The following is a 24,421-nucleotide window of genomic DNA, read 5'->3' on the forward strand; positions in this document are numbered from 1 at the left end:
ATACCCCGTGATACTTGGAACTTGTTCCGAGTAGCTGAATATATAACAACAACAACAACTCTCAAGGCTCACACAGCACCGTTCCTGTGCCAGGTAAGTCCACTACGGGCTCACCATAGCCCGTGCTACTTGCCCCGCTCCTATGTCAGGTAAGTTACGGGCTCACCATAGCGCGTGCTACTTGGAACTTGTTCCGAGTAGCTGAATCTAAAACAACAACTCTCAAGGCTGTTGCAGGTTATCACTCAGGCTATGGTGCCAATGTCAGCATTGTCAAAATGATGTACCTTGCATACATCAGATCTTTAGTGGATTATGCTGCACCTCTGCTTGTTTTGATGCCTGAAAGCTTGGAGGGCTTGAAAAATTGCAGAACGAAGCCTTGAGGATAATCCTTGGGTGCCCTCGTACCACAAAGATACTTAATATGAGAAAGGAACTTAATATTCCGAGCGTTGTTGATCGTGTTACTAAAATTAACTGTCAAATTGGTATAGAAATGCTTAGGCTAACTCATTCTAACCCTTGCACAGAAGCCCTCCAGAATTTTTTTATTGAGGATCAGCATTGTTCCAAATGGATAACAAAAACTGGAACTCAACTCAGAATGTATCAGGTTCACAATTTGTACCAAGAGAGACAACAATGGCACTTTCCTGCACCGTGGGAGGTTACACCCTTTCCAATATTAATCCTCCCTTTCCACCCAAGAAGCAAATTAGAGATAAGCCCAAGCTTCGTCTTGAGGCAAAGTTCAACGCCTTAAGCCATATTGATGCTCTGTCCACAGAGCATTCTCTCTCTCAAATCATATACACTAATGGTTCCCTACACCGCCCCACGGGTGCAGCTGGAAGTGCAGTTGTTCTGACAATGGGCGATGGCCTATGAGTGGGGAGTCCGTATAAACAATTGGGCCTCTACCCTTCAGACCGAACTATTTGCCTTGATCCTTGCACTGAAATGTGTACAAATCTCCAAACTTGATACATTAATTGTAAGTGACTCCTTATCATCCTTAAATGCTCTCAACTCTTTAAGACATAACTGTAACATGCTCGTGTCCGAAGCTAGACACAAATACAACAAAATTATTAAGGATGGTAACAGAGTCCATTTCATGTGGTCTCCATCTCATGTTGGGCTCCGAATGCATGATAGAGCTGATAAGTTAGCTAAAGAATCTGCCTTTAAAGGAGCCGTTGAGTGTAACCTTGGATTGTCAATGAGCAATCTGAGAGCAGCAGTATATCGAGAACTTCAACAAGATCTTGTAGATCTGAGGCAAAGTGAAATCGACACCAGTAATTCCATCATCATACTACCATGCAAGAGGAGCCACACATCAATGGTCCATCCAATAAAATCAGCAGACTTCTAGATGTTACTACTTCTCGGCTTAGACTCGGTTACAAGTATCTCTGGGAATTCTCATTATCTGCTGATGTAGACCTGACCAAATGTAAACTGTCAACAAAATTATTCGCACACCCTCCGTCACTATGTGATGGAGTGCGAAAAGATATGTGAATTCAGAGACAATTCTATAACCAATGTACCAACGATGTTTCAATATTTCATTCAAAATGATTTGCTATCAGAAATTTTAGCCAAATATCCCCAGTTTGCTAACTGTAGGTAGTAACTAAGTGATTGTAAAGTATCCACCGCTGCCCACTGGATGGGGGGCGGTGTGCAGGACAAACATAAACTGTAACACTAGCTCTCCACATATGTCAGTTGCTTAATTTAGAACCTGTACTTGTGGTCGATCTCAAATTCATTGTTGATGTGACGACTTATACTGAATTTTGTAACTAGCTCATCAAGATTGTAACTTGTTTAGCTAAATGAACTCTGGGGTTCAGTCCCTGAGCCCATTATGTGTCTCTGTAATCCTTTCCACTACCGCCCACAAGATGGGTATGGGGTGCATAATAAATGAACTAAACTAAAAACTAACTTTTCTGGCTGATGCAGTATTTGCTTGGTTACAAATACAAACAAATACAAATATTTATTCAGGTAAAGTACATACATACAAGGTGAGATACAAAACGTTGATGGATTTATAGATAGAGCTAGTACATACAATGCCTAAAGCCACTAATATGCAAAGCGTTTCGGGCAGGAAAAACACTAAGACTAACACTTAATTAATACTAATTAAGATTAAAGTATAAATTGTGTTGAGAAAATAAAAAAATAAAAAAAATAGGGGGGGGGGGAACATGGCAGAAATAGCAAAAATACAATTTGGTCAACAAACAGCATTGTTTAAAATAGAAGACATGGGTTGATATTTTGGGGGTGAGGTAGGTTACATTGAGTTAATTAGGTAGTACTTAGTTTTCATCTTAAACTGGTTGAGAGAGGTACAGGCTTTGACATGATTGGGAAGGTCATTCCACATTCGAGGTCCCTTCATTTGTAAAGAATTTCTAGTTTGATTAAGTTGTACTCTTGGAATATCAAATAGGTATTTGTTTCTGGTGTGGTGCTCATGGGATCTGTTACAACCTTCTAAGAAGCTTTAAAGGTCAGGATTGACATTACAGTTCAACGTTTTATATAAATAAAATACACATGAGAGGATGTGCAGGGATTTAATATCTAACATATTCAGAGATTTGAGTAAGGGAACCGAGTGATGTCTGGGCCAGAGTTGGATATTGTCCTAATAGCAGCTTTGTGTTGAGTAATTAGAGGAAGTAAATGATTTTGGGTAGTAGAACCCCAAGCACAAATACCATAGTTGAGATATGGATAGATGAGAGAGTAATAGAGAGTAACCAGGGCAGGGCGGGGTACATAATATCTGATCTTAGAAAGAATGCCAACAGTTTTTGAAACTTTTTTTGATATATTTAGAATGTGTCCCTGGAAATTCCGCTTGCGGACAATGAGAACGCCAAGGAATTTGCCATCTACTTTGTTACAAATTTGGGTATTGTTAATCCTGAGATTTATTTAATTTGAGGATTTATTGCCAAAAGTTTTATAGAAAAGTTTATGGAAAGTTTTGTCAATATTAAGGGTGGGTTTGTTGGCAGTTAGCCAGTGATGGACCTTATTTAGCTCAGTATTCACTGTGACATCTAGAGCAAGGGGGTTAGGACTGGAGTAAATGAAGGTCGTGTCGTCAGCTAATAGAATTGGTTTGAGATGTTGGGAGGCATTTGGAAGGTCATTAATGTAGATAAGAAAGAGGAGAGGGCTAAGTATGCTGCCCTGAGGAACACCAATGCTGATGGGTAGGGTGGGAGAAATTGAATTATTCACAGAAACATACTGGAGCCTGTCAGTAAGGTAATACTTAATGTACTGCAGGGAGTGACCTCTGACTCCATAATGTTGTAATTTAAGAAGGTTTTAGTGGTTAACAGTGTCAAAAGCCTTACGCAGGTCTACAAATAACCCAATAGGGAATTCATTTTTATCAAGAGCTGCATGAATCAAGTTAATCATACTAATAAGTGCGTCGTTAGTGCTTTTTTGGGGTCTGAAGCCATATTGACAAAGAGCTAAGTATATTGAGTTTGACTAGATAAGAGTAAAGCTGCTTACAGATTAGTTTTTCAAATATTTTTGACAAGTTTAGCAGAATTGATATAGGTCTGAAGTTGTTAACATCAGTGGGATCACCACATTTGTGGACAGGGGTTACTCTCGTTTTTTTAGAATATCTGGAAAGGTTTGGAGTTCAAGTGACTTGTTGAAGAGCAATGCAATGGCAAGAGCTAAAAATCTGGAGGCTTTTTTTGTAAATAAGGGTTGGTATCTCCTCAAGGGCACTAGACTTCGTTTTAAGGGAAAGGATTATGTCAGTAACATCAGTGGAATTAGTAGGCATTAGGTACAGAGACTGTGGATAGTTACCTGTAAGATAGTCCTGAATATTAGTACTGGAAGATGGAATATCATTTGCAAGGGATGACCCAATGGAAGAGAAGAACCAATTGAACTCAAGAACAGAGTCAGAGGCTGAAAGTAGACCATCATTATTTGACAGGAGTATTGGTTTGTTATTTAAAATCTTCTTTGATCCCAATATTTGAAAAATTGTTCTCCATGTATTCTTAATATTGCCCTTTGTGTGGGTACATTTATCTTCGTAGTATTTAATTTTGGCTCCTAATTATTTTAGATAGCAATGATGAGTAATTCTTTGAAAATTCTTTGAAGACGATTCCTAACCTATACTTCTTCTCAAGGTCATGTTTTTTATTAATGGATTTAAGTATTCCCTTTGTAAGTCAAGGATTGTTTAGCCTTTTAGCTGTGACTTGTATTGTTAGCATAGGACAGTGGGGTGTTATAAAGGCTGAGAGTTTTTTTAATAAATTAATTATCGCAGGGGACTTTATTATTGACCCCTGCGAGCCTGAACACCCTACTGCTGTTAGCTTCCTTAACTGTATGAATTCCTGCTTCCTCATACCCTTAATCACTAGACCTACTAGAATCACTGATAGTACTGCTACGACTCTAGATCACATCTGGACCAACATAACCTCTCCGCTTACTTCAGGTATAATCACCGATAGCACTACAGACCATTACCCCACATTTCTCTTAATTAACATTAACAAATCACCTCTAGAGACAAGGGAGTTAAGCTTTAGGCTGCACAATGAAACTGCTATAGACAATTTTATAGCTGCTGTTGATAATGTCAACTGGGAGTCCGAGTTAGGTAACATAGGGGACATCAACCTAGCAGTGCAATCTTTTCTTCAAAAAACTCTCAGCCTTTATAACACCCACTGTCCTATGGTAACGAAACAAGTCACAACCAAAAGGCTTAACAATCCCTGGCTTACAAAGGGAATACTTAAATCCATTAATAAAAAACATGACCTTGAGAAGAAGTATAGGTTAGGAATTGTCTCCAAAGAATTCTCAAAGAATTATTCGTTAGTGCTATCTAAGATAATTAGACGAGCCAAAACTAAATACTACGAAGATAAATTTACCCAAATAAAGAGTAACATTAAAAAAATTTGGAGCACAATTTCACAAATATTGGGATCAAAGATTTTAAATAACAAACCAACACTCCTGTCCAATAACGATGGTCAGCTTTCAGCCTCTGATTCTGCTATTGAGTTCAATAGGTTCTTCTCTTCCATTGGGTCATCTCTTGCAAATGATATTCCATCTTCCAGTACTGATGTTAAGGACTATTTTACAGGTAACTATCCACAGTCTCTGTACCTAAAGCCTGCTAATTCCACTGACGTCAATGAGATAATCCTTTCCCTTAAAACCAAGTCTAGTGCCCTTGAAAAGATACCAACTTTAATTTACAAAAAAGCCTCCAGATCTTTAGCCCCTGCTATTGCATTGCTCTTCAACAAGTCACTTGAACTCCAAACCTTTCCAGATATTCTTAAAAAAAGCGAGAGTAACCCCTGTCCACAAATGTGGTGATCTCACAGATGTTAACAACTACAGACCTATATCAATCCTGCCTAACTTGTCAAAAATATTTGAAAAACTAATCTACAAGCAGTTTTACTCTTATCTAGCCAAACACAATATACTTAGCTCTTGTCAATATGGCTTCAGACCCAAAAAAGCACTAACGAAGCACTTATTAGTATGATTAACTTGATTCATGCAGCTCTTGATAAAAATGAGTTCCCTGTTAGGTTATTTGTGGACCTGTGTAAGGCTTTTGACACTGTCAACCACCAAAACCTTCTTCTTAAATTATATCATTATGGAGTCAGAGGACACTCCCTACAATACATCAATTCTTACCTTACTGACAAGCTCCAGTATGTTTCTGTGAATAATTCAATTTCTCCCACCCTACCCATCAACATCGGTGTTCCTCAGGGCAGCGTACTTGGCCCTCTCCTCTTTCTCATCTACATTAATGACCTTCCAAATGCCTCCCAACACCTCAAACCAATTTTATTTGCTGACGACACAACCTTCATTTACTCCAGTCCTGACCCCCTTGCTCTAAACGCCACAGTAAATACTGAGCTAAATAAAGTCCATCTTTGGCTAACTGCCGACAAACTCACCCTTAACATTGACAAAACTTTCTATATTCTGTTTGGCAATAAATCCTCTAATCAAATAAATCTCAGAATAAACAATACCCAAATTTGTAACAAAATAGATGGCAAATTCCTTGGCGTTCTCATTGACCACAAGCTGAATTTCCAGGGACACATTCTAAATATATAAAAAAAAAGTTTGAAAAACTGTTGGCATTCTTTTTAAGATCAGATATTATGTACCCCGCCCTGCCCTGGTGGCTCTCTATTACTCCCTCATCTATCCATATCTCAACTATGGTATTTGTGCTTGGGGTTCTACTACCCAAAATCATTTACGTCCTCTAATTACTCAACACAAAGCTGCTATTAGGACAATATCCAACTCTAGCCCCAGACATCACTCGGTACCCTTACTCAAATCTCTGAATATGTTAGACATAAAGTCACTGCACATTCTCTCATGTGTATTATACATATATAAAAAGCTGAACTGTAATGCCAATCCTGACCTCAAAAGCTTCATTGAAGGTTGTAACAGAACCCATGAGCACCACACCAGAAACAAATACAGTTTTGATATTCCAAGAGTACGACTTAATCAAACTAGAAATGCTCTACAAATCAAGAGACCCAGAATGTGGAATGACCTTCCCAACCATGTTAAAGACTGTACCTCTCTCAACCAATTTAAGATAAAAATGAAGCACTACCTAATAAATTCCCTGTAACCTACCTTACCCCTCAATTGTCAACCCATGTATGTTTTTTTTAAACACCGCTGTTTGTCGACCTAATTATATTTGTGCTGCTTTTTCAGCCATGTTCCCAATTTCTTATTTTTATTTTTATTTGTTTTCAACACATTTTATACTTTAAACTCAATTAGTATTAAGTTTCAGTCTTTAATGTTTTTCCTGCCCGAAACGCTTTGCGAAATAGTGGCTTTAGACATTGTATGTACTAGCTCTATCTATAAACCTATCAATTTTTGTAAAAATCTCTTGTATGTATGTACCTTACCTGAATAAACATTTATTTATTATTATTTATTATTTATTATGAGGGTAACGATGCTGCCTTGACTGTGGGAGCAGTCTACAGGGTTCCTAACACTGATGTGACTGAATTTAACTCTAACCTTAGAAATCTTATACTAGAGAACCGACAGAACAAAAACTACTTAATTATTTCTGGGGACTTTAACATTGACCTCTGCGAGCCTGATAACCCTCCTGCTGTTAGTTTCCTCAACGGCATGAATTCCTGCTTCTTCATACCCTTAATCACTAGACCTACTAGAATCACTGATAGTACTGCCACGGTTCTTGATCACATCTGAACCAACATAACCTCTCCACTTAATTCAGGGATAATCATCGATAGCACTACAGACTATTACCCCACATTTCTCATAATCAACATTAACAAACCACCTCTAGAAACAAGGGACATAAGCTTTAGGCTGCACAATGAAACTGCTATAGGCAATTTGATAGCTGCTGCTGATAATATCAACTTGGAATCAGAATTAGGGAACATACGGGACATCAACCTAGCAGTGCAATCATTTCTTCAAAAAACTCTCAGCCTTTATAACACCCACTGTCCTATGCTAACAATACAAGTCACAGCTAAAAGGCTAAACAATCCCTGGCTTACAAAGGGAATACTTAAATCCATTAATAAAAAATATGACCTTGAGAAGAAGTATAGGTTAGGAATCGTCTTCAAAGAATTTTCAAAGAATTACTCATCATTGCTATCTAAAATAATTAGGAGCCAAAATTAAATACTACGAAGATAAATGTACCCACACAAAGGGCAATATTAAGAAAACATGGAGAACAATTTCTCAAATATTGGGATCAAAGAAGATTTTAAATAACAAACCAATACTCCTGTCAAATAATGATGGTCTGCTTTCAGCCTCTGACTCTGTTCTTGAGTTCAATTGGTTCTTCTCTTCCATTGAGTCATCCCTTGCAAATGATATTCCATCTTCCAGTACAAATCTTCAGGACTACCTTACAGGTAACTATCCACAGTCTCTGTACCTAATGCCTACTAATTCCACTGATGTTACTGACATAATCCTTTCCCTTAAAACCAAGTCTAGTGCCCTTGAGGAGATACCAACCCTTATTTACAAAGAAGCCTCCAGATGTTTAGCTCCTGCCATTGCATTGCTCTTCAACAAGTCACTTGAACTCCAAACCTTTCCAGATATTCAAGAAAAAAAGCGAGAGTAACCCCTGTCCACAAATGTGGTGATCCCACTGATGTTAACAACTTCAGACCTATATCAATTCTACCAAACTTGTCAAAAATATTTGAAAAACTAATCTATAAGCAGCTTTACTCTTATCTAGTCAAACTCAATATACTTAGCTCTTTGTCAATATGGCTTCAGACCCCAAAAAAGCACTAACGACGCACTTATTAGTATGATTAACTTGATTCCTGCAGCTCTTGATAAAAATGAGTTCCCTGTTGGGTTATTTGTAGGCCTGCGTAAGGCTTTTGACACTGTTAACCATCAAAACCTTCTTCTTAAATTACAACATTATGGAGTCAGAGGTCACTCCCTGCAGTACATTAAGTATTACCTTACTGACAGGCTCCAGTATGTTTCTGTCAATAATTCATTTCTCCCACCCAACCCATCAACATCGGTGTTCCCCAGGGCAGCATACTTGGCCCTCTCCTCTTTCTCATCTACATTAATGACCTTCCAAATGCCTCCCAACATCTCAAACCAATTCTATTTGCTGACGACACGACCTTCATTTACTCCAGTCCTGACCCCATTGCTCTAAATGTCACAGTGAATATTGAGCTAAATAACTGCCAACAAACTGGCTAACTGCCAACAAACTCACCCTCAATATTAACAAAACTTTCTATATTTTGTTTGGCAATAAATCCTCAAATCAAATAAATCTCAGGATTAACAGTACCCAAGTTTGTAACAAAGTATATGGCAAATTCCTTGGCGTTCTCATTGACCGCAAGCTAAATTTCCAGGGACACATTCTAACTATATCAAAAAAAGTTTCAAAAACTGTTGGCATTCTTTCTAAGATCAGATATTATGTACCACGCCCTGCCCTGGTTACTCTCTATTACTCTCTCATCTATCCATATCTCAACTATGGTATTTGTGCTTGGGGTTCTACTACCCAAAATCATTTACGTCCTTTAATTACTCAACACAAAGCTGCTATTAGGACAATATCCAACTCTGGCCCCAGACATCGCTCGGTACCCTTACTCAAATCTCTGAATATATTAGATATTAAGTCACTGCACATCCTCTCATGTGTATTTTATATATATATATATATATATATATATATATATATATATATATATATATATATATATATATATATATATATATATATATATATATATATATATATACACATATATATATATATATATAAAACGCTGAGCTGTAATGTCAATCCTGACCTTTAAAGCTTCCTAGAAGGTTGTAACAGAGTCCATGAGCACCACACCAGAAACAAATACCTATTATATTCCAAGAGAACGACTCAGTCAAACTAGAAATGCTTTACAAATCAAGGGACCTCGAATGTGGAATGACCTTCCCAATTATGTTAAAGACTGTACCTCTCCCAATCAGTTTAAGACAAAAACAAAGTACTACCATATTAACTCCAAGTAACCTACCTCACCCCCAAAATGTCAACCCCTGTCTACTACTAGTATTGGGCAGCGGTACTCATCCTATGAGTGAACACTCCACCATAGTGACAGTATTGGGCAGCGCCACTCATCCTGTGAGTGGACACACCACCATAGTGGCAGTATTGGGCAGCGCCACTCATCCTGTGAGTGAACACACCGCCATAGTGACAGTATTGGGCAGCGCCACTCATCCTATGAGTGAACACTCCACCATAGTGACAGTATTGGGCAGCGCCACTCATCCTGTGAGTGAACACACCGCCATAGTGACAGCATTGGGCAGCACCACTCATCCTGTGAGTGGACACACCACCATAGTGACAGTATTGGGCAGCGCCACTCATCCTGTGAGTGGACACACCACCATAGTGGCAGTATTGGACAGCGCCACTCATCCTGTGAGTGGACACACCACCATAGTGACAATATTGGGCAGCGCCACTCATCCTGTGAGTGGACACACCGCCATAGTGACAGTATTGGGCAGCGCCACTCATCCTGTGAGTGGACACACCGCCATAGTGACAGTATTAGGCAGCGTCACTCATCCTGTGAGTGAACACACCGCCATAGTGACAGTATTGCGCAGCGTCACTCATCCTGTGAGTGAACACACCGCCATAGTGACAGTATTGGGCAGCACCACTCATCCTGTGAGTGAACACACCGCCATAGTGACAGTATTGGGCAGCACCACTCATCCTGTGAGTGAACACACCGCCATAGTGACAGTATTGGGCAGCACCACTCATCCTGTGAGTGGATACACCGCCATAGTGACAGTATTGGTCAGCGCCACTCATCCTGTGAGTGGACACACCGCCATAGTGACAGTATTGGTCAGGGCCACTCATGCTGTGAGTGAACACACCGCCATAGTGACAGTATTGGGCAGCACCACTCATCCTGTGAGTGAACACACCGCCATAGTGACAGTATTGGACAGCGTCACTCATCCTGTGAGTGAACACACCGCCATAGTGACAGTATTGGGCAGCGTCACTCATCCTGTGAGTGAACACACCGCCATAGTGACAGTATTGGGCAGCGTCACTTATCCTGTGAGTGAACACACCACCATAGTGAGAGTACTGGGCAGCGTCACTCATCCTGTGAGTGAACACACCGCCATAGTGACAGTATTGGGCAGCGCCACTCATCCTGTGAGTGGACACACCGCTATAGTGACAGTATTGGGCAGCGCCACTCATCCTGTGAGTGGACACACCACCATAGTGACAGTATTGGGCAGCGCCACTCATCCTATGAGTGAACACACCGCCATAGTGACAGTATTGGGCAGCGTCACTCATCCTGTGAGTGAACACACCGCCATAGTGACAGTATTGGGCAGCGTCACTCATCCTGTGAGTGGACACACCGCCATAGTGACAGTATTGGGCAGCGCCACTCATCCTGTGAGTGGACACACCGCCATAGTGACAGTATTGGGCAGCGCCACTCATCCTGTGAGTGGACACACCGCCATAGTGACAGTATTGGGCAGCGCCACTCATCCTGTGAGTGAACACGCCGCCATAGTGACAGTATTGGGCAGCGTCACTCATTCTGTGAGTGGACACACCGCCATAGTGACAGTATTGGGCAGCGCCACTCATCCTGTGAGTGAACACACCGCCATAGTGACAGTATTGGGCAGCGTCACTCATTCTGTGAGTGGACACCGCCATAGTGACAGTATTGGGCAGCGTCACCCATCCTGTGAGTGAACACACCGCCATAGTGACAGTATTGGGCAGCGTCACTCATCCTGTGAGTGAACACACCACCATAGTGACAGTATTGGGCAGTGCCACTCATCCTGTGAGTGGACACACCACCATAGTGACAGTATTGGGCAGCGCCACTCATCCTGTGAGTGAACACACCGCCATAGTGACAGTATTGGGCAGCGTCACTCATCCTGTGAGTGGACACACCGCCATAGTGACAGTATTGGGCAGCGCCACTCATCCTGTGAGTGAACACACCGCCATAGTGACAGTATTGGGCAGCGTCACTCATCCTGTGAGTGGACACACCGCCATAGTGACAGTATTGGGCAGCGCCGCTCATCCTGTGAGTGGACACACCGCCATAGTGACAGTATTGGGCAGCGTCACTCATCCTGTGAGTGGACACACCGCCATAGTGACAGTATTGGGCAGCACCACTCATCCTGTGAGTGAACACACCACCATAGTGACAGTATTGGGCAGCACCACTCATCCTGTGAGTGGACATACCGCCATAGTGACAGTATTGGGCAGCGCCACTCATCCTATGAGTGGACACACCGCCATAGTGACAGTATTGGGCAGCGCCACTCATCCTGTGAGTGAACACACCGCCATAGTGACAGTATTGGGCAACGTCACTCATCCTGTGAGTGGACATACCGCCATAGTGACAGTATTGGGCAGCGCCACTCATCCTATGAGTGGACACACCGCCATAGTGACATTATTGGGCAGCGCCACTCATCCTGTGAGTGGACATACCGCCATAGTGACAGTATTGGGCAGCGCCACTCATCCTATGAGTGGACACACCGCCATAGTGACAGTATTGGGCAGCGCCACTCATCCTGTGAGTGGACATACCGCCATAGTGACAGTATTGGGCAGCGTCACTCATCCTGTGAGTGGACACACCGCCATAGTGACAGTATTGGGCAGCGCCACTCATCCTATGAGTGGACACACCGCCATAGTGACAGTATTGGGCAGCGCCACTCATCCTGTGAGTGGACATACCGCCATAGTGACAGTATTGGGCAGCGCCACTCATCCTATGAGTGGACACACCGCCATAGTGACAGTATTGGGCAGCACCACTCATCCTGTGAGTGGACACACCGCCATAGTGACAGTATTGGGCAGCGTCACTCATCCTGTGAGTGGACACACCGCCATAGTGACAGTATTGGGCAGCACCACTCATCCTGTGAGTGGACACACCGCCATAGTGACAGTATTGGGCAGCACCACTCATCCTGTGAGTGGACACACCGCCATAGTGACAGTATTGGGCAGCGTCACTCATCCTGTGAGTGGACACACCGCCATAGTGACAGTATTGGGCAGCGTCACTCATCCTGTGAGTGGACACACCGCCATAGTGACAGTATTGGGCAGCGTCACTCATCCTGTGAGTGGACACACCGCCATAGTGACAGTATTTGGCAGCACCACTCATCCTGTGAGTGGACACACCGCCATAGTGACAGTATTGGGCAGCGTCACTCATCCTATGAGTGGACACACCGCCATAGTGACAGTATTGGGCAGCGTCACTCATCCTGTGAGTGGACACACCGCCATAGTGACAGTATTGGGCAGCGTCACTCATCCTGTGAGTGGACACACCACCATAGTGACAGTATTGGGCAGCGTCACTCATCCTGTGAGTGGACACACCGCCATAGTGACAGTATTGGGCAGCGTCACTCATCCTGTGAGTGGACACACCGCCATAGTGACAGTATTGGGCAGCGTCACTCATCCTGTGAGTGGACACACCGCCATAGTGACAGTATTGGGCAGCGTCACTCATCCTATGAGTGGACACACCGCCATAGTGACAGTATTGGGCAGCACCACTCATCCTGTGAGTGGACACACCGCCATAGTGACAGTATTGGGCAGCGTCACTCATCCTGTGAGTGGACACACCGCCATAGTGACAGTATTGGGCAGCGTCACTCATCCTGTGAGTGGACACACCGCCATAGTGACAGTATTGGGCAGCGTCACTCATCCTATGAGTGGACACACCGCCATAGTGACAGTATTGGGCAGCACCACTCATCCTGTGAGTGGACACACCGCCATAGTGACAGTATTGGGCAGCGTCACTCATCCTGTGAGTGGACACACCGCCATAGTGACAGTATTGGGCAGCGTCACTCATCCTATGAGTGGACACACCGCCATAGTGTCAGTATTGGGCAGCACCACTCATCCTGTGAGTGGACACACCGCCATAGTGACAGTATTGGGCAGCGTCACTCATCCTGTGAGTGGACACACCGCCATAGTGACAGTATTGGGCAGCGTCACTCATCCTATGAGTGGACACACCGCCATAGTGACAGTATTGGGCAGCACCACTCATCCTGTGAGTGGACACACCGCCATAGTGACAGTATTGGGCAGCGTCACTCATCCTGTGAGTGGACACACCGCCATAGTGACAGTATTGGGCAGCACCACTCATCCTGTGAGTGGACACACCACCATAGTGACAGTATTGGGCAGCGCCACTCATCCTGTGAGTGGACACACCGCCATAGTGACAGTATTGGGCAGCGTCACTCATCCTGTGAGTGGACACACCGCCATAGTGACAGTATTGGGCAGCGTCACTCATCCTGTGAGTGGACACACCGCCATAGTGACAGTATTGGGCAGCGTCACTCATCCTGTGAGTGGACACACCGCCATAGTGACAGTATTGGGCAGCGCCACTCATCCTGTGAGTGGACACACCGCCATAGTGACAGTATTGGGCAGCGTCACTCATCCTGTGAGTGGACACACACAGTTATATGCCAGAAACGAACTTAGGAAACATTATAATAATGGTTCACTTAAGAGTACTGGATCAACCGCATGACCCAGACGGGTAAACGGTGATGGAATATTTAACATTACCGTAATATCCGGAGTGGTGTCGCCTGTGTCTTCACTCTCCATGTGAGCACTGAGTCCCGCCTCGAGGACCACCAGCGTGTGTGAAGATTCCAGAGTACAAGATACTCTAAGCTGAAGAAGCAACAACGTCCTGCCTAAAACGTGGCCTGCCGGCTACTGCAGGCTTGCCAGATCCAAATTGCTAAAAGTAGCGAGCTGACGGTCAAAAAGTAGCGAATTTGCAAGTAGAGTAGCCCAATTTTTTGTTTAGTCAAATCGAATCAAATCAAATGTTTATTCGGGTAAAAGTACATACATACAAGATGAGTTACAAACATAATGTTAGATTTCTAGATAGCGACAGTACATACAGACAGACGATATTCAAATTTAGTAAGTTTATCTTCCTTCTTCGATAGAACAGACTGCTGATGACTTACCTCCGATATATTTTGTCTGTGTTTTAATGTTTCACTGTGTTTCTTTAAACCACTTCTATGAGCTCTTATCTCAGTTCTACAAACTTTACAATATGCCTTATTTCCATCTTCTTTCACTTCAGCCAACCATTTTTCAAACACGGGATCCTTAAGCCAGGACATCTTTTTTTTTGAGATATATACAAGAGTTGTTACATTCTTGTACAGCCACTAGTACGCGTAGCGTTTCGGGCAGGTCCCTGGAATACGATCCCCGCCGCGAAGAATCGTTTTTTCATCCAAGTACACATTTTACTGTTGCGTTAAACAGAGGCTACAGTTAAGGAATTGCGCCCAGTAAATCCTCCCCGGCCAGGATACGAACCCATGACATAGCGCTCGCGGAACGCCAGGCGAGTGTCTTACCACTACACCACGGAGACTGCTAAACGGTGATGTAGCCCAATCTAAAACGCTTTCTGGTATTTAGACCACTTCCCCATTTTACACTTCTTTATCTTAACACTTAAGCAAATTCTAAAAGTAACTTCTTTTCTATATGCGGTAACTTGTGTCGAACTATCCTTCTGGAGGCCAGAGCCACACTAACAATGAAAGCACAGATGAAGCTGCCAAGACACTGTATGCTAATCCGCTCTAACGACAGTCATTTGATTCTTCGAAACACTTTTTAAGAGAAACCCAATATTTACAGTAGGCAACAGTGGGAGGTCACTTAATTAACAGACAGTACCCGTGATGAAGTATTAATGACAATTAAGGTTGGGAAATCTATAGCCCCTGGGGAGGATTATCTCGCCTTGCGGTTACTTTTTCTTTGGGAAGTTCCTAGGATCAACGTCCCCAGGGGGTCGGTCTCTGATTTGGCCTCCTGCGATAAATGGTCTATTCAATCAAGCTGTTGGACGCGGCTGTGATTTGTACACATGGCATTATAAAAAGCATCATTGAGTTTCTTAACATTAATAGCCCAACTTGTTTTTAAAATAGTCCAAAAAGTTGCAAGTAGCGAAATTAAAAATTTGGGAGCGCGGGGCTCTGAAAAGTAGCACAATTCGCTACTTGTAGCCCAATCTGGCATCCCTGGGCTACTGCTTCCCGAACTCACTATTAACCTGCTTTAACTATGCTCTTATTTAACTCGTATTTACCTCAGGTCTCTCAACACGCATTAGGAATATATACATACATATATATATATATATATATATATATATATATATATATATATATATATATATATATATATATATATATATATATATATATATATATATATATATATATATATATATATAACAATTAATGGTTCTTGACTATAAGGCTGCTCACTAGGCCTACACATGCCTGAGAGGCCTACAGTACTTTCACTCTCCCAATTATATATGAACTGCCATTTACCGATAAAGTTTTGGACTGATTGAAAATGCATCTTAGAAACAGATAAATTATACGAAAGACTGAAAGATCAGTCTAATGGAATGTAATGCTCTTTAAAACCAACGACCACTAATGTGGAAAACACTGGTATAAAATGTAAATAACGTGAATGTACAATTCAAACCTACATAGAGCTAGGCTATGAATATACCATAATATCGCTGGTGTTATATGTTATTAATATCTGCCGCTTCCAGTAGATATATGACTGTACTTGATCAATGGAGCTGTTAGTGTACTTAGAAGGTACAGAAGTAGTTTATTATATAACAAGCTCTAAAAGTCATTGACAATTCATAATTTCATTTTGATGGCTAGGCTAGTGACCGTTACTGTTGTGTGAATACTTAATGAAGGTCACTTTTAGTCCTATTTAACGTGGGAAGTGAATATACTTCAGCTTATGAGGACCTGCTTACAAAAGGTGATAATTTGATGGTCTGAGAACAGTTAGATTTAAATTCAATCTTTCATAGCCTAGAAGAGTGAAATATTTTCAAAATCAAGAGAATACTTTTTAATTTTTCCTATTACCTTTACAATTCGTTATAAAGGGAAAAGGAATATATAAGGAGAGAAAAATGCATTTGAAAAAGAATTATTCATATACAAAAATTAGGATTGATTAGGTGCACACTCCTGGTCTATGGTAGTTCAGAGTAGTTTTGGTCGTATTATTGAACAGACAATCACTGGAGCTTAATTAGGTTGTTCAGCGTTGACCTGACCTCGTTGTGACCTAAACCCGATGTCAGGTGAAGATATATTTCTTTCTTTAGGAAGTCCTTAGAGTTTGTGTCATAGGCTGTTTGTGCCTTATTCTTAACTTATTCTCCTGATCATGTGAACAGGTTTGGGTTCAGAACTATAGCATGACAAACCGTCCGAAGATCACTAAACATATACAAGTCAGTCTGCATCTGTTGTTTAGGGAAAAAGAAACTCTGCATTACTTCTGGCCACACTACAAAATGAAATCCTTGTCAACTGTCATCAAACACTCTGGGGTCACATTGATCATGAAATATTGCAGTAGATGGATTGCAAAGTAACCAGGACCAAAATACACTCTTCAATATACATTGAAGCAAGGCCAGAGTCGTAACAGAACTCTAAAATTCATCAACAGGTAAAACCAGGTAACAGTACTGTCATACACTCTTAAACCAGTTGACTGATAAACGAATAGCAGGAAAAACCAAACAAAATACAACAGGATGCATTTATTTAGTCCTTGTAAGGCCGTAAAAAAGCCTCTCGCACATAAATACTTCATACAGCCTAAAGTTTTCTTTCCACAAATACAAAAGAGTCATCCTCGATAGTTCACACTCGCTCGCGTCTACAACCACTCCATAAACCTACAATGTTAATCTTCCATCAGGAATACATTCTTGTAGAGCTGCCACACTTGCAGTAGCTGTTCATGAAGGGACCATAATGATTTACATACAATGATGGGACGCCACATTCGTAACTCGGAGTTACGGGTTCCATCACAACGGGTTCCATCACAATGGGTTCCATCACAACGGGTTCCATCACAACGGGTTCCATCACAACGGGTTCCATCACAATGGGTTCCATCACAACGGGTTCCATCACAATGGGTTCCATCACAACGGGTTCCATCACAATGGGTTCCATCACAACGGGTTCCATCACAATGGGTTCCATCACAACGGGTTCTATCACAACGGGTTCCATCACAACGGGTTCCATCACAATGGGTTCCATCACAACAGGTTCCATCACAACGGGTTCCATCACAATGGGTTCCATCACAACGGGTTCCATCACAATGGGTTCCATCACAACGGGTTCCATCACAACGGGTTCCATCACAATGGGTTCCATCACAACAGGTTCAATCACAACGGGTTCCATCACAATGGGTTCCATCACAACGGGTTCCATCACAACAGGTTCCATCACAACGGGTTCCATCACAATGGGTTCCATCACAACGGGTTCCATCACAATGGGTTCCATCACAACGGGTTCCATCACAATGGGTTCCATCACAACAGGTTCCATCACAACGGGTTCCATCACAATGGGTTCCATCACAACGGGTTCCATCACAATGGGTTCCATCACAACGGGTTCCATCACAATGGGTTCCATCACAACGGGTTCCATCACAATGGGTTCCATCACAACGGGTTCCATCACAATGGGTTCCATCACAACGGATTCCATCACAATGGGTTCCATCACAACGGGTTCCATCACAACGGGTTCCATCACAATGGGTTCCATCACAACAGGTTCCATCACAACGGGTTCCATCACAATGGGTTCCATCACAACGGGTTCCATCACAATGGGTTCCATCACAACGGGTTCCATCACAATGGGTTCCATCACAACGGGTTCCATCACAATGGGTTCCATCACAACGGGTTCTATCACAACGGGTTCCATCACAACGGGTTCCATCACAATGGGTTCCATCACAACAGGTTCCATCACAACGGGTTCCATCACAACGGGTTCCATCACAACGGGTTCCATCACAACGGGTTCCATCACAACGGGTTCCATCACAATGGGTTCTATCACAACAGGTTCCATCACAACGGGTTCCATCACAACGGGTTCCATCACAACGGGTTCCATCACAACGGGTTCCATCACAACGGGTTCCATCACAACGGGTTCCATCACAACGGGTTCCATCACAATCGGTTCCAACGGGTTTCTTTAGTGAGGTGGTTTAGGAGAAGAGTGAGTTGGTTTAGGAGAGGAGTGAGGTGGTTTAGGTGAGGAGTGAGGTGGTTTAGGTGAGGAGTGAGGTGGTTTAGGTGAGGAGTGAGGTGGTTTAGGTGAGGAGTGAGGTGGTTTAGGTGAGGAGTGAGGTGCTTTAGGAGAGCAGTGAGGTGGTTTAGGTGAGGAGTGAGGTGGTTTAGGTGAGGAGTGAGGTGGTTTAGGTGAGGAGTGAGCTAGGTGGTTTAGGTGAGGAGTGAGGTGGTTTAGGTGAGGAGTGAGCTAGGTGGTTTAGGTGAGGAGTGAGGTGCTTTAGGAGAGGAGTGAGGTGGTTTAGGTGAGGAGTGAGGTGGTTTAGGTGAGGAGTGAGGTGGTTTAGGTGAGGAGTGAGGTGGTTTAGGAGAGGAGTGAGGTGGTTTAGGTGAGGAGTGAGGTGGTTTAGGAGAGGAGTGAGGTGGTTTAGGTGAGGAGTGAGGTGGTTTAGGTGAGGAGTGAGGTGCTTTAGGAGAGGAGTGAGGTGGTTTAGGTGAGGAGTGAGGTGGTTTAGGTGAGGAGTGAGGTGGTTTAGGTGAGGAGTGAGGTGCTTTAGGAGAGGAGTGAGGTGGTTTAGGTGAGGAGTGAGGTGGTTTAGGTGAGGAATGAGGTGGTTTAGGTGAGGAGTGAGGTGGTTTAGGTGAGGAGTGAGGTGGTTTAGGTGAGGAGTGAGGTGGTTTAGGTGAGGAGTGAGGTGGTTTAGGTGAGGAGTGAGGTGGTTTAGGTGAGGAGTGAGGTGGTTTAGGTGAGGAGTGAGGTGGTTTAGGTGAGGAGTGAGGTGCTTTAGGAGAGGAGTGAGGTGGTTTAGGTGAGGAGTGAGGTGGTTTAGGTGAGGAGTGAGGTGGTTTAGGTGAGGAGTGATGTGGTTTAGGTGAGGAGTGAGGTGGTTTAGGTGAGGAGTGAGGTGGTTTAGGTGAGGAGTGAGGTGGTTTAGGTGAGGAGTGAGGTGCTTTAGGAGAGGAGTGAGGTGGTTTAGGTGAGGAGTGAGGTGGTTTAGGTGAGGAGTGAGGTGGTTTAGGTGAGGAGTGAGGTGGTTTAGGTGAGGAGTGAGGTGGTTTAGGTGAGGAGTGAGGTGGTTTTGGTGAGGAGTGAGGTGGTTTAGGTGAGGAGTGAGGTGGTTTAGGTGAGGAGTGAGGTGCTTTAGGAGAGGAGTGAGGTGCTTTAGGAGAGGAGTGAGGTGGTTTAGGTGAGGAGTGAGGTGGTTTAGGTGAGGAGTGAGGTGGTTTATTGAGAGGAGTGAGGTGGTTTAGGTGAGGAGTGAGGTGGTTTATTGAGAGGAGTGAGGTGGTTTAGGTGAGGAGTGAGGTGGTTTATTGAGAGGAGTGAGGAGGGTAGTTCCCATAGAGTAACCATACGCCCCACTGGCTTGCGTATATTCCAAACAAACTACGCTGTACTTGTGTAAAGGAGGAAATGTATATGTTTATCTCTCAGAATGTTCGGTAATATGTTTATTGCTTGTGATGTGTGTCTATGTATGTATTAACACGATGTACTGAACGGGGTGAGAATAGCTTGAGTTACCCTCATCCCTTTGTGTGTATTTTACCTCAATAAACTTATTTCAATATCAATTTCAACTACGCATCAAGCCTAACGCACTCAGTCTGTAGTAGCCTAGTGCACACAAACACTTATATGTTGCATTACATTAAATCTGTACACTGTAAATACCTATCGCTCTATGATTAACACCACATAATGGTAGTTACAATATAGTGAAAATACAACTAAATATGTCTAGACGAAAAAAAAGTGCTATGATAAAGAAAATGCAAAACCTAAATCGGAACCAATAAAAGGTCAGTATATATATATATATATATATATATATATATATATATATATATATATATATATATATATATATATATATATATATATATATACATATATATATATATAACAATTAGTGGTTCTTGACTATAAGGCTGCTCACTAGGCCTACACATGCCTGAGAGGCCTACAGTACTTTCACTCTCCCAATTATATATGAACTGCCATTTACCGATAAAGTTTTGGACTGATTGAAAATGCATCTTAGAAACAGATAAATTATACGAAAGACTGAAAGATCAGTCTAATGGAATGTAATGCTCTTTAAAACCAACGACCACTAATGTGGAAAACACTGGTATAAAATGTAAGTAACGTGAATGTACAATTCAAACCTACATAGAGCTAGGCTATGAATATACCATAATATCGCTGGTGTTATATGTTATTAATATCTGCCGCTTCCAGTAGATATATGACTGTACTTGATCAATGGAGCTGTTAGTGTACTTAGAAGGTACAGAAGTAGTTTATTATATAACAAGCTCTAAAAGTCATTGACAATTCATAATTTCATTTTGATGGCTAGGCTAGTGACCGTTACTGTTGTGTGAATACTTAATGAAGGTCACTTTTAGTCCTATTTAACGTGGGAAGTGAATATACTTCAGCTTATGAGGACCTGCTTACAAAAGGTGATAATTTGATGGTCTGAGAACAGTTAGATTTAAATTCAATCTTTCATAGCCTAGAAGAGTGAAATATTTTCAAAATCAAGAGAATACTTTTTAATTTTTCCTATTACCTTTACAATTCGTTATAAAGGGGAAAGGAATATATAAGGAGAGAAAAATGCATTTGAAAAAGAATTATTCATATACAAAAATTAGGATTGATTAGGTGCACACTCCTGGTCTATGGTAGTTCAGAGTAGTTTTGGTCGTATTATTGAACAGACAATCACTGGAGCTTAATTAGGTTGTTCAGCGTTGACCTGACCTCGTTGTGACCTAAACCCGATGTCAGGTGAAGATATATTTCTTTCTTTAGGAAGTCCTTAGAGTTTGTGTCATAGGCTGTTTGTGCCTTATTCTTAACTTATTCTCCTGATCATGTGAACAGGTTTGGGTTCAGAACTATAGCATGACAAACCGTCCGAAGATCACTAAACATATACAAGTCAGTCTGCATCTGTTGTTTAGGGAAAAAGAAACTCTGCATTACTTCTGGCCACACTACAAAATGAAATCCTTGTCAACTGTCATCAAACACTCTGGGGTCACATTGATCATGAAATATTGCAGTAGATGGATTGCAAAGTAACCAGGACCAAAATACACTCTTCAATATACATTGAAGCAAGGCCAGAGTAGTAACAGAACTCTAAAATTCATCAACAGGTAAAAACAGGTAACAGTACTGTCATACACTCTTAAACCAGTTGACTGATAAACGAATAGCAGGAAAAACCAAACAAAATACAACAGGATGCATTTATTTAGTCCTTGTAAGGCCGTAAAAAAGCCTCTCGCACATAAATACTTCATACAGCCTAAAGTTTTCTTTCCACAAATACAAAAGAGTCATCCTCGATAGTTCACACTCGCTCGCGTCTACAACCACTCCATAAACCTACAATGTTAATCTTCCATCAGGAATACATTCTTGTAGAGCTGCCACACTTGCAGTAGCTGTTCATGAAGGGACCATAATGATTTACATACAATGATGGGACGCCACATTCGTAACTCGGAGTTACGGGTTCCATCACAACGGGTTCCATCACAATGGGTTCCATCACAACGGGTTCCATCACAACGGGTTCCATCACAACGGGTTCCATCACAATGGGTTCCATCACAACGGGTTCCATCACAATGGGTTCCATCACAACGGGTTCCATCACAATGGGTTCCATCACAACGGGTTCTATCACAACGGGTTCCATCACAACGGGTTCCATCACAATGGGTTCCATCACAACAGGTTCCATCACAACGGGTTCCATCACAATGGGTTCCATCACAACGGGTTCCATCACAATGGGTTCCATCACAACGGGTTCCATCACAACGGGTTCCATCACAATGGGTTCCATCACAACAGGTTCAATCACAACGGGTTCCATCACAATGGGTTCCATCACAACGGGTTCCATCACAACAGGTTCCATCACAACGGGTTCCATCACAATGGGTTCCATCACAACGGGTTCCATCACAATGGGTTCCATCACAACGGGTTCCATCACAATGGGTTCCATTACAACAGGTTCCATCACAACGGGTTCCATCACAATGGGTTCCATCACAACGGGTTCCATCACAATGGGTTCCATCACAACGGGTTCCATCACAACGGGTTCCATCACAATGGGTTCCATCACAACAGGTTCCATCACAACGGGTTCCATCACAATGGGTTCCATCACAACGGGTTCCATCACAATGGGTTCCATCACAACGGGTTCCATCACAATGGGTTCCATCACAACGGGTTCCATCACAATGGGTTCCATCACAACGGGTTCTATCACAACGGGTTCCATCACAACGGGTTCCATCACAATGGGTTCCATCACAACAGGTTCCATCACAACGGGTTCCATCACAACGGGTTCCATCACAACGGGTTCCATCACAACGGGTTCCATCACAATGGGTTCCATCACAACAGGTTCCATCACAACGGGTTCCATCACAACGGGTTCCATCACAACGGGTTCCATCACAACGGGTTCCATCACAACGGGTTCCATCACAACGGGTTCCATCACAATGGGTTCCAACGGGTTTCTTTAGTGAGGTGGTTTAGGAGAAGAGTGAGTTGGTTTAGGAGAGGAGTGAGGTGGTTTAGGTGAGGAGTGAGGTGGTTTAGGTGAGGAGTGAGGTGCTTTAGGAGAGCAGTGAGGTGGTTTAGGTGAGGAGTGAGGTGGTTTAGGTGAGGAGTGAGCTAGGTGGTTTAGGTGAGGAGTGAGGTGGTTTAGGTGAGGAGTGAGCTAGGTGGTTTAGGTGAGGAGTGAGGTGCTTTAGGAGAGGAGTGAGGTGGTTTAGGTGAGGAGTGAGGTTGTTTAGGTGAGGAGTGAGGTGGTTTAGGTGAGGAGTGAGGTGGTTTAGGTGAGGAGTGAGGTGGTTTAGGAGAGGAGTGAGGTGGTTTTGGTGAGGAGTGAGGTGGTTTAGGTGAGGAGTGAGGTGGTTTAGGTGAGGAGTGAGGTGGTTTAGGTGAGGAGTGAGGTGATTTAGGTGAGGAGTGAGGTGATTTAGGTGAGGAGTGAGGTGGTTTAGGAGAGGAGTGAGGTGGTTTAGGTGAGGAGTGAGGTGCTTTAGGAGAGGAGTGAGGTGGTTTAGGTGAGGAGTGAGGTGGTTTAGGTGAGGAGTGAGGTGGTTTAGGTGAGGAGTGAGGTGCTTAATTTAGGAGAGGAGTGAGGTGGTTTAGGTGAGGAGTGAGGTGGTTTAGGTGAGGAGTGAGGTGGTTTAGGTGAGGAGTGAGGTGGTTTAGGTGAGGAGTGAGGTGGTTTAGGTGAGGAGTGAGGTGCTTTATGTGAGGAGTGAGGTGGTTTAGGTGAGGAGTGAGGTGGTTTAGGTGAGGAGTGAGGTGGTTTAGGTGAGGAGTGAGGTGGTTTAGGTGAGGAGTGAGGTGGTTTAGGTGAGGAGTGAGG

The 24,421-nt window shown here is 43.0% G+C and overlaps 1 protein-coding gene across 1 annotated transcript in view; it reads right to left on the reverse strand.

Moving 5' to 3' along the window:
• LOC123754655 (exportin-7) overlaps positions 1–14,694 on the reverse strand; it is a 396,982-nt gene extending 382,288 nt beyond the window's left edge. Inside the window, 1 exon segment of the mRNA XM_069339312.1 lies at positions 14,387–14,694. Coding sequence (XP_069195413.1) covers positions 14,387–14,428 — 42 coding nt within the window. The 5' untranslated portion in view covers positions 14,429–14,694.
• Between the last annotated feature and the right edge of the window lie 9,727 nt (positions 14,695–24,421).

This window comes from Procambarus clarkii, chromosome 41 (genome assembly GCF_040958095.1).
Source record: "Procambarus clarkii isolate CNS0578487 chromosome 41, FALCON_Pclarkii_2.0, whole genome shotgun sequence".
Taxonomy (NCBI): domain Eukaryota; kingdom Metazoa; phylum Arthropoda; class Malacostraca; order Decapoda; family Cambaridae; genus Procambarus; species Procambarus clarkii.